Source organism: Sinocyclocheilus anshuiensis, unplaced genomic scaffold (genome assembly GCF_001515605.1).
Source record: "Sinocyclocheilus anshuiensis isolate Anshui unplaced genomic scaffold, SAMN03320099.WGS_v1.1 scaffold189, whole genome shotgun sequence".
In the NCBI taxonomy this organism is placed as follows: Eukaryota; Metazoa; Chordata; class Actinopteri; order Cypriniformes; family Cyprinidae; genus Sinocyclocheilus; species Sinocyclocheilus anshuiensis.
The window spans coordinates 833,245-845,339 of NW_015540861.1; the positions used below are offsets into that span (position 1 = coordinate 833,245).

General features: G+C 35.6%; 1 protein-coding gene and 1 pseudogene across 1 annotated transcript in view; one reads left to right on the forward strand and one right to left on the reverse strand.

The window, feature by feature from the left end:
• The window catches only part of gnpda2 (glucosamine-6-phosphate deaminase 2), a 6,736-nt gene extending 3,443 nt beyond the window's left edge, over positions 1 to 3,293 (forward strand). The window contains exons 6-7 of the mRNA XM_016485553.1: positions 222 to 396; positions 1,892 to 3,293. Coding sequence (XP_016341039.1) covers positions 222 to 396; positions 1,892 to 1,956 — 240 coding nt within the window. The 3' untranslated portion in view covers positions 1,957 to 3,293. The remainder of the gene's footprint in view (positions 1 to 221; positions 397 to 1,891) is intronic.
• A 350-nt stretch (positions 3,294 to 3,643) lies between these two features.
• Positions 3,644 to 12,095, reverse strand: part of LOC107688008 (translation factor GUF1, mitochondrial-like) — a 9,879-nt pseudogene continuing 1,427 nt past the window's right edge.

Below are 12,095 nucleotides of genomic sequence, written 5' to 3' on the forward strand. Positions count from 1 at the left end.
TATTTTTTTTTTATAAAATGATTATTATTGCAGTAATGAGAATATATTTTTTTCTTTTGGTTTGAGAGAATTTCTTTATTAGACATAAGAAATGTTGGTGACTGACTCTACAGTTAAACTAGTTTTTGACATATGCTTACTTTCAGAACTACATGTGAAGGCCACCGTCCTGAATTTGATTATTGTAAGACAATGCTGAACTTTTTGTCCTTGATTTGCAGGTCATGATTCTGATCACAGGGGCTCATAAGGCCTTTGCCCTGTATAAAGCCATCGAGGAGGGTGTGAACCACATGTGGACGGTATCTGCCTTCCAGCAGCATCCACGAACCATTTTTGTTTGTGATGAAGATGCAACGCTGGAACTCAGGGTCAAAACTGTGAAGTATTTTAAAGGTACGTGACTGAGCACTCTGCTGCCTGAGGGGCAAATCTTTGACCCCCCGTAGATGGAAAGTTGCTTGAAGATCAAAGGACTGGCAAATTGACTAAATAGTTAGTTATTATAACAAGCATCGAAAGGTAATCAAGTAACATGTTCATTCAGATTTACCAGTTTGCTCTTAAAATATAAAATTGTTAATTTGATAAAGGTGTTTACTGTTGTGACTTCATGAAATTCTTTACATCCTCGTGGCCTCAGGATTCATATATATATATATATATATATATATATATACTACTGTTCAAAACTTTAGACCAAGTAGAATTTTTTTTTAGAAATACTTTTATTCAGCAAGGATGCATTAAATTGATATTTACAATGTTTCCAAAGATTTCTATTTCAAATATATGCTCTTCTTTTGAGCATTCGGTTTATCAAAAAATCTTGAATAAAATGCATTTCCACAAAAACATTAAAGGGGTGGTTGACTGGTTTTGTGATTATGGGGTGCAGTCTAACATGTTCATGCTTCTTTTTTGTTTTTTTAAAAACGCATTCTTTTTCACATAATTTACCTTTATTCTTCACCGCTCTGTCCCTTCTCTGATAAATGCGCTGATCATTTCCTGCTTTTATGAAGCCCCTCCCTCAGAAATATGCGATGGACTCTGATTGGTTACCTAGTCCAGTGTGTTGTGATTGGCTCAACCGCCTCTAGTGCACGTCTAAGCGTCACGCTCCTCAGCTCAGCGGCATGTGCTCCGGTTGTATTGTAAACAATGGCGTCATCTATATTGCTTATCAATTTGAGCCTGATTGAGACGCAGAGGATATTATTGAAGAGGATCACGCAGAACCTGTGCAAGCACGGCTTTTAATGGCAGGCCTATGTTTTTTGCTTGTTGTTGTCTCATACTTTTAGATACGCTGTTATTTGTAAATGCTAATGCTTATGTTAGCTTTTAATATACAGTTTTATACTGATGAAAGCTTTAATACAGTACGGCAACTGCACATACTTTATGTTTAATTCTTCTCGTAGCTATGTGAAAATATGTAAACAAACTTATTTTGGATGCAATCAATCGATTTGACAGCACTAAATATTTCATAATATTAATGTTTTGCTGTATTTTTCACAAAAAAAATGCAGCCTTGGTGAACTTAAGTGAGGTCTTTTAAAAACATTAAAAAAAAAATCTTACCAACCCCACAATTTTCGCCATCCTTTTTTCCCTCGTAGCAAACCCAATAGAGCAGCTGTTTGTTTGCTTTTCATCTTTTTTACTGATCTCATCTCGGTTTTAGTGGTTGGCTCGTCTCAAGGTCAATATCTGTCTAAAGACGGCAGGTTCAAGATCTAAACCCGTCTGGAATGTCCATCACAAGCGCTTTTCTCAGAAACACGATCTGTCCCGTCTTAAGGGCTTTGGTCTCTCCTGGGGGTTTAATATCTTTGGCTGGGCTGGATTTCCTAAACATACTGATGGATCTTCTCTCCTACAGGGCTGATGCACGTCCACAATCAGCTAGTTGAGCCGATGCTCAGCGTGAAGGACTACATGGACTGAACACGCCAGACGGGACGTCTGGAAAAACGACAGAAAAATCGGAATGCCATGAGTGGAAACTGGCCTCAGGGACCACAGCAGTTTTGAATGGTCATAAAGTGTTTAGAGGTCTACATCAGCATAAAAAGTAGATGTTGTACAAAACGCCTCTGCTTTCCATGGTGCCATGTTCACGTACTCCAACTGGATCTCTGTATTAGCCTTTATAATTCACTTCTAAACTACTTCAAGGCCAGTATTAACAGGAAAAGACCATGTTTTATGGAAATTGTACTAAGAAACATTCTTTATTAACACTTTCAGCTGTTTACTGTTTTATATAACACTATCACACTCCTTCACATCACTAATGAAAAAAAAAGCTTCTGTTACAGTGTACATATCAGTTGTATTGTACTGTAGTTTAATCAGGAAATAATGAAGGCCTGCATTTAAAGCTGAGCATGTGTTTTCACTGATGATGGAGTTTTTTTAATAACACGCTGTAACACACAGCTACTTAAAGTTAACTTGAATGTGGAATTGAACTCCAAGGCAACTTATTGAACGTGTTTTTTGGGAATAGTTTTTTTTAGATGTTACATAAATACACTTTAAAGTCTTTTCCTTAAATTCTCCAAATTTAGAATCTCTCCCTATACATATGAAACCTTGAGGATTTCTGATACCCACAATCATTTGTAGCGTCTTATATCCTGATAAATATGAGTTAATAGGTAGTGGAAGCTGAACTGCGATCAGAATTTCCTACTAAGTACATGTAATTTTATATATCATTATCTTAAATTTATACATTTCATAATCTTGCCTTTGAATGAATCCAGGTTACTTGCAGCATGTAAAAGCCAGTGGAAAATGCTGGAAAAGTGTATTTCGTGTTTGCTTCTTCATATATTAAAAAGGCTTTTATTGGCACATGTGAGTAGAGAAGTGTGTGAATGCTTTTGAAGTTGACCAATTTCACACGATTGTGCAGTACTCATGTATTCTCTTTAGTTTCTGTTCTTTGTGATATACAGGCTATTTCGTTTCTCAAAAATATAAGGCACGAGTCTGACATTTAGCTTTCATTTCATCGCTTTCTGAGTTTGTGCTGAGTTTTTGTTTTTGGTGTTTCTAAACCCTCATGTACTGTACTTTAGTGAATGTTTTTGGAAGGAGAGTATACATTTTTATGGATTTACACATTCCTTTCCATTAAATTGTTAAAAGATCATGTGAACTGACTGTTAACAGATTTGCACTCCAAAAACCAAATCATCCTCTTGTGTCTTTCTGTACTCATGAATGGATAAATAAAAAAGTTGTGCCTCAATAGTACACAATTTGTACAGACAGAATGAATCTTACAGAAAGATGTCCAGGTCATATTTTGAGTACCACATGTTGCACTTAGTTCACAAGTAATTTCCACATTCAAAATTGGTTATAAAGAAAACAATATAACCATATATACCGGAGGAAAAGACTATTTTTTGAGTACGTTTGAATAATATGGCTGAAATACATACATTCACCTCTTCAGTTCACTAGCAAGCAATTCAAACATTGCTCTCCCAGTAGATTGATTCACAAATCTTCAGCAACATCATAACTACCCTCCCAAAACTGGCATCAAAATTCCTAACCCCAACGGGGTACAATTTAATGTTCTCCATATCTGTAATAATCGAATAAAGAACAATTTATTGAAGCGTAATGCATTCAAATGGTTTTCAAATAATATATTTATTTTAGCAGTCTAAATGACTGTCCTAACCACAAGCTCGAAACACACTTGAATCAAAGCCATTCCAATATGAATAACGTTTTTTCAATTAAAAAGGGCGAAATTTGACTAGTTTACAACCCTGGATATTTCTCTCGATTGTCAAATAACAGTAAAGCACACATTTTTTTGATTTGACTGGCCATCTAAATTATTTTGACATTGACGAATGCTGACAAATGTCACGGACCCCTGAGGCAGCTTGCTAGCCTAACAGTAATCTTGGCGTACAATATTTTTGCAGCATATTTTTGAAGATTTTTTCTTCTTTTACTTTTTAGCGGGCCACCAATTAGAAAGGTGGCGTGCTCAATTGCAACTGTCTTAAAAATATTGTCAAAGTATTAAAAAACATTTATTGCCCTAAAACGGTTAATTTTCTATATGCACTATAAAATCCTTATATGTTTTTGATTATGGGGTGAAATATGACATGGATATGTTCTAGTCTTGTCAGAATCACCTGATTTTTTCTTAGAGTTGCAAAAGCTCAAACACTCAGAAATGTTTGAGAAAATGTCCTAGACTGGACTATTTTCAGCCTTACGTCCACAACCACTGCAACTCCCTCTGCAGCTTGATGGAAAGAAATGTGTTCAAAGGAAAACAGCGCTGCCAAATACTTCTGCATCCACACAGTCTAAACGTTTCCAATGAAAACCCTTAGCTTGCAGTCTCTGAATCCGTTCCTGAGAGAACTGTGCTGTTGTTTCAACATGATGAAGATGAATGCGTCAAACCTGCTTTATGTTCCCAGATCAACATCACTTAGTTATATGAACTTTAATAGCATTTCTAAATCAATCACCATACTGAACATTGGCATGTTCATATTCACAAATCAACCCCCGGCTTTGATGTCTGTTATGATTATGTTACTGAAGGAACTACTTCCGTTTAAGAACGTTGATGAACGCGTCTTTTGGGACGTCAATGTTTCCAATGCGGCGCAATTTCTTCTTTCCCTCAGCCTGCTTCTTTAGCAGTTTCATTTTTCGTGTAACGTCACCGCCGTACTAAGAAAGACAGATGTGACCAAGAATCAGCAGCTAATCAAAAAAGTAGAAGAAAATTTTTTTCTGTATGAGAAGAGGTACTCACACATTTTGCTAGAACATTCTTTCGATATGCTTTTATCCTAAAAGTGGGAAACGAAGATAAGGAACATTAAAGGAGTAGTTCACCCAAAAATAAAGTTTTGCTTCTAATTTATCTCACCCTCAGGCCATCCATGATATGCTGTAGATGAGTTTGTTTCTTCATCAGAAAAGATCTGGAGAAATTTAGCGTTACATCACTTGCACTGCAGTGAATGGGTGCCGTCAGAATGAAAGTCTAAACAGCTGATAAAAACATCACAATAAATCAAAAGTAATCCACATGACTCCAATCTATCAATTAACGTCTTGTGAAGTAAAAAGCTGCATGTTTGTAAGAAACAAATCCATCATTAAGGCATGAACTTTAAACTGTCACTTCTGGCCAAAATACAGAAGTGCATACTAGTCCATAATCCATAATAACGCTTCCTCCAGTGAAAAAGTCCATCCCGTTGTCCTCTCACATCAAAATCCACCCACATATTTGTTTACAACTGTTTTTACATGTAAATGGTGCTTGATCTGTGCATATTTATCTCCTGATTCAGACAAGACAACTTTTTCACTTGAGAAAGAAATATTACGGATTATGGACTCATATTTTCGATGGAAGCAAAGGTTTGAAGTTAAGAATGGCTTAATAATGGATTTGTTTTTTTTACAAACACGCCACTCCACAAGATGTTAATTAATGCACTAGAGTTGTCAATTATTTCTGGATGATTGTGATGTTTTTATCAGCTGTTTGGACTCTCATTCTGACGGCACCCATTCACTGCAGAGGATCCATTGGTGAGCAAGTGATGTAATGCTACATTTCTCCAAATCTGTTCTGATGAAGAAAGAAACTCACTTACATCTTGGATGACCTGAGGGTGACATAATTTTTAAGCAAATTTTCATTTTTTAACTATTCCTTTAAGTTATCTCGGAAACACACACAATACAATACGTCCACACTTACGTTTCTCGGGCAATGATTTTGCTGCCGATGGCTGCTTGCACTGCAATCTCAAACATCTGTCTGGGGATGGACTCCTTCAGTCTCTCACATATAGCTTTACCCGCACTGTACGCTTTGTCTCTGAACACAAGGACAAATCAGAGCTGGTGTCATTTTTTTTTTAGCAATCACATCACAAACATGGAAGATGAAATCGAGATGCCGCCAATTTCCAGCTCAATTCATACACAAAATGGTAGCTGCAGTTGTGTTTTTCAGAAAAAACTAAACACAGCTGTTGATCTTAATAGCCATATTCACGTTTTTAAGGGGTTTGGGTAATTAATTACCTCTAAATTATCAAATAACTTAGAAATACCTCTTGAAATATAAATAAAACTGTAATTGTATCATGAAAGGTCAAGACTTGCTTATGAACGATAGTGGCAAGTTCCTCCACTGGCCGCCCGTTGAGGAGGAAGTCCATCTTAATCAGGTCAGCAGCCTCATAACCAGCATCCTCGTAATCAAAACTACGGAAAACAGGAAAACAAATTTACAGAAGTGACATCCAGCTCATCCAGAAACTCAAAGTGACATATCTATCCAGATATCAAAATTCAACGTTTTCTAAAATTAGTCTTTTTCTAATGCTTCCTAAGGGGCCGTTCACATATCTCGTCTTTTGCACGCTCAAGTTAGTTATTTCAAATGTAGACTCATAATGGAAGCGACGCACTCATTTTTTCCAGGTGCGTCGAGATAAAAACATTTCAACTTTTCAGAATGCCGCAAGTGCACCGTCTTTTTCTAATGCTTCCTAAGGGGCCGTTCACATATCTCGTCTTTTGCACGCTCAAGTTAGTTATTTCAAATGTAGACTCATAATGGCAGCGACGCACTCATTTTTTCCAGGTGCGTCGAGATAAAAACATTTCAACTTTTCAGAATGCCGCAAGCGCACCGCGGGTCATGTGACAAGAACCAACCAATCAGCTTCATCCTTTCCTGTAACAACATTGAAAGCTCAGCCAAGATGAAGGAACAGCTGATCATAGCTGTACAGGGATAGCCATTTTTAAATAAGGTTAGTAGCAGAGCTACTGCAAGCAATTTTTAGTGCTGCAAATCAATTTATCCTTTGCCGAAACTTCCCCGTCCCTACTCTGTCGTATCTCACTTTTATTCGTCTCTGTTTTCTTTTGCCTGTGTAATGTTCCCTGATAGCGCACGTACATCACGGAGACGTCTATTTGACGTCTACAAGACGTATTTTTTAGTGTTTGCTCATCTGCAGTACATCTAAAGGAAGTTTACTATCAGATGTCAAATAGACGTTTAGAAAATGTCTTTAAGATGTTTATGATTTAGAATGTATGTAAAACTGACGTCTATCAGGTGTTTGTACACAGCAGATGCTTTCCAGATGAAGCGATCTTTAACAGACATCTTGCAGACGTACGTGTGCTATCTGGGTTTGTTCTGCTTGGATTATGTATTTGTTTCATGTATTATGTACTTGTAAAGCGACCTCGAGTTTCTGAAATGTGCTATATAAAAGTATTATTATTAATATAAGCACTAATTCATTCTTTCACAACGAGCTCACCTGGCGTATCCTGACGACATGGATTTGAGCTGGTCGTAAAAGTCCACCACGATTTCGTTTAGAGGGAAGATATACTTTATCATCACCCGATGTTCATCGATGTAGAACATGTTCTTCTGAATGGCCCTGCGGCTCTTTAACAAGGCAGAGAATCGCATTGTGGGTCACTACAAATGCAAGACTCAGAATATGCTTTCACAGAAACTGGGAGGCAAATTAAGTAGATTTAGTCGCTTTGGACTTTTTCTTTGAATTAGGAGAGACCAAGATTGTTACTTTGTGAGTTACTTAGAGTGAGTAAACCACGCTAAACTGCAGTCAACCTGAAAGGTGACTGACCTAATCTCACCTGACACAGGGTCATGATCTTCCCAGTGAAGTCATCCGGAGCGATGATGGTTCCCATCACCATGGGTTCCAGATACTTCACCACCTGTGACTTATCAGGGAACTGAGCAGGGTTGATGATGGTGATCACTTCTTCACCGTGTTCCTACAAAACAAAAACTCAACTGAGGAATTTGTTCCTCAACCCTTTCTTAATGAAGTGAAGTGAAGTGAAGTGACATGTGGCCAAGTATGGTGACCCATACTCGGAATTAGTGCTCTGCATTTATCCCATCCAAAGTGCACACACACAGCAGTGAACTGCTGTCCCTTTGAACCGTCACGCTGGAGTCGTTCAGCATCAGTTTCTCCACAGCACTGCGCAGGGCTGTGTATTCTGACTGGTCCATGGGATACATGCCTGAAAGTGTCACACAATTCCAGATTTACAACACTGTAATCCTAACCTTTAAATTTTGGCATACGCAGTTTAGCACAAACATCAGGACGGTTTTAGAAACACACCTGCAAAGACCATGGATTTAGCCGGTTTGAACCCTGGCAGCGCCTCCACAGGCTGTTTATGGAGGTAAAGTGTGTCTCCAATCTGAGCCTCCTTCACTTCCTTCATCCCTGCGATCACGTAACCCACCTGCCCTGCATACCTGAGAGAAAAAAGGTCAAATGTTAAGTTAGTGCAACCGACAGACTGTCTGAAACCTGAAAAATACTTCCTTCTTAGAGTTTCTTAAACATGTTATTCATAATCTTAAAATGTTTTTTATTTTTTTTCAAAATGGCAAAACTCTTTATTTTTAGGTTTAATATACAATTTTTAATCCTACATTTCAGAGCAATCTCAGAGTTCTGGACCCCTCAAAACAATGTTCTTAAATTTAAAAACAATCATTAATTAGGGATTTATGAATCTTACATTTTTTAAATTTTAATTCTCATTTATAATTTTCAATGTTATTTTTTATTCCAAAATCATGGAACTCATTATTTTTTATAGATTTAAAATTAAATTTTAAATCCTAAATTTCAGAGCAATCTCAGAGTTTTGGACCCCTCAAAACAATGTTCTTAAATTTAAAAACAATAATTAATTAGGGATTTATGAATCTTTAATTTTGTTTATGTTAATTCTCATTCATAATATTCAATGTTATTTTTTATTCCAAAATCATGAAACTCACTATTTTTTATAGGTTTCAAATTAAATTTTAAATTCTAAATTTCAGTGCACTCTCAGAGTTTTGGAATTAGAACAATTTTCTTAAATTAATTGTATCCAACCAAAATAACCAATACATAATTACAAAACTGTACTGTATTCATTTGTAAAAAAATTCTATATAAAAATGCAGAAAGGAAACTAAAGGTTACTAATAAAAAAGAAATATAGCTTTTATTACACTGGAGTCTCTGGGTTGGCTGGGACTGTAAAGGTCGAAAACTCGTGTCTTAAGATTACTTGATTTTGTTCTACATCTTTAGATGTGGCATACTTTTGCCTTTGAAACTGGTATCTTCATACAAAACTGTTCAGGACTGACAGATTTTTATTTTATATCTTGTGAGATTTGTTAGTGCGGTCAGTGAACGTAAGATTCTCACAGTGTCTCTGTTGGGTGTTCGTCGGGTCTCAGAAGGCCCAGCTCATTGACCTCATATGACTTCCCCAGATGGGCAGAGACGATCTTGTCTCCTCTGGACACACGTCCACCAAACAGAGCGATGTTGGCCACTACTCCTCTGTAATGATCGAAGGTGGAGTCAAAGACAAGGGCTTTAAACAGATCGTCCACTCTCGCTGTCGGACTGAAACAGGAAAAACTGGTCAATCACATGTACAGAAATGTATGAAAACAAACTCATTTCTCATGGCACTTCTTTTTAAAGAATGAAATGCCTTATTTATACATTTGAAAATTGTCCTTCAGGTGCAATGCCAACAATGTACTTGAAAAGGAAGAAGTTATGAAAGAAGTTATATATATAAAAAAAAACAAACACATTATGGAGGAAATGTGAGATGATGGAGAATGTAGCCGAGCAGGTTTTGGGAAAGCACATGATGACACATGATGACGTAGATTTACCAAAATAAAACTTCCTGATTCATTCCTATCCTCATGATCACAGCTACTTTGTAAATATTCACACGGAATTAATACATATGTGAATGTAAGGAAAAGTAATTTTAATATTACAGTAGCAAATACTTAATTCGAATGGTTACTTAATAATAACTTAATAAATAAATAAATACCACTGAAAAAAAATGTATCTCAGTTTCCACAAAAATATTAAGCAGCACAAATGTTTGCGACATTAATAATAATAAGAAATGTTTCCTGAGCAGCAAATCAGCATATTAGAATGATTTCTGAAGGATCATGTGACACTGAAGACTGGAGTAATGATGCTGAAAATGTAGCCTTGCATCACAGGAATAAATTACATTTCACTTTATATTTACATAGAAAACATTTATTTTTTAATTATTTCACAATATTACTGAGCATAAGTAATATTTTTTATTACTGACCCAAAGCCTTTGAATGTATATTGTGCATTACTGTTTGGGGGGGGGATGTATGTGCTTAACTGTTTTGCAAATAATTTCACAATGCAATTTTATATTTTACAAATTTATAAGCTCTCTATATTACAAAAACAGGCACCATTTCTTCAAATATATAAATGAACAAATATAAAACAAAAAAAGTGTATTTTTGTCTTTTGTAGTGAATTCTTGACAGGTTTTGTGTCTGTAACTAATTCTGTTCTTGCTCTGATAACAGCTGTATCATGGAACCTTCTGTTCTTCCGGACATCACACATCAGTTGATTCAAAATATTCTCTCTATTGTGTGAAATCTAACGTATGATTCATTGTTGACGGCCTCTCCTTCTTCATAATCCTGTTTAGAAAGATGTAATCTAGGCTTTGGGGGTCATTGTGTTCCTTTTGTCTGATACAATCTCATGAATTCAAAGATGGCTAAATACAATCAATAAATCCCTCCCACATACAGGTGCATCTCAATAAATTAGAATGTCGTGGAAAAGGTATGTGCTGCTCTTACACTCTCACAGTGACCTCTTGTGGAGAAAAGTGAATCAGCTTATGACACTCACGGAGGAATGCGTTTCACCACCTCTTGGAGAACTTGGTCCACATTTGTGCCCAGTTTTGCAGAAATCTACAGAAAACAATCACAAGCCAAATTTAAAATATAAATGGCATAACATTTGTATACATAAAAAAAAGAGATGTTTACATAGAGCTCACCCTGATACATTCTTCCTTTGGAATATCAAAGACTTTTTCAATCTGTTTTTCCACTCGCTCTGGATCAGCATTTTTCAAATCAATCTGACAATTAAAAAAACACATTAAAATGCCACATGTTTGGATTTGGAATGAGCCGACAGCTAAAAAGTCGATGTGAAAATATACAAAACACGCAGTTTCTATTAAAATAACTATTAGCTCATTACTAGGCCAAATGTCATGATAAATAATAATAATAAATGTAATTATATATCAAAATAAGTTATGCAACAAATTCAAAACATACTAGAGAACTGTCACAAAGCATTTGGATGAAAGCAAAATAATAAATGTCCACACATGATCTGATAAACATCAAAAGATCAAAACGCTTCAGGTATTTGAATACAAATTTTAAGTTTTCCAAAACCTTCTGCATTGTGTCCTGCCTCTGTACTCAACTTGAGTTAGACATAAAGACATTTCTATCATTTATCCAAAGGACTGGGATGAAACTTTGTGTTTTTAACTTGCATAATCTATATAAAATGTTGACTGCATTTAAAGGAAAGATCAGAAATTCTCTCTATAATATCTACCTTGTTTATCACAGGGATGATGGTCAGTTGAGCCTCAAATGCCAGGTAGAAATTGGCGACTGTTTGCGCTTGAATTCCCTTTGAATGAAAGAAACAATGTATAGATTAATTTACTTTTAAGGTAATTAAGAAAGGCTGAAGTTTTTTTAGTAATAATAGTGTATTTATGCTAATATATGTACAATGTGCTTGTGCGTTTTTTTTTTTGAAGTAAAACCATTATAAATTATTTTCTTTATTGAAATAAAGCTGAAATATAAGCAAATGTAAATATTAGACGAAACCTAAAATATAAACGTAAGCTATAAACTTAAAAATTAGAAGTGCTATCATGGCAACTGAAACTGAAATAAAATAAGTTGAAGTTGAAGCAGAGAGGCACTAAAATGACTAAAACTGAAATAATAATAAAATAAATAAAAAAAATTTAAAAGTAAAAATTTCCCAAAAACTAATAAAAAATACAAAAACACAACAAAATGACTAAAACTTAAACTAAAATTAAAATGA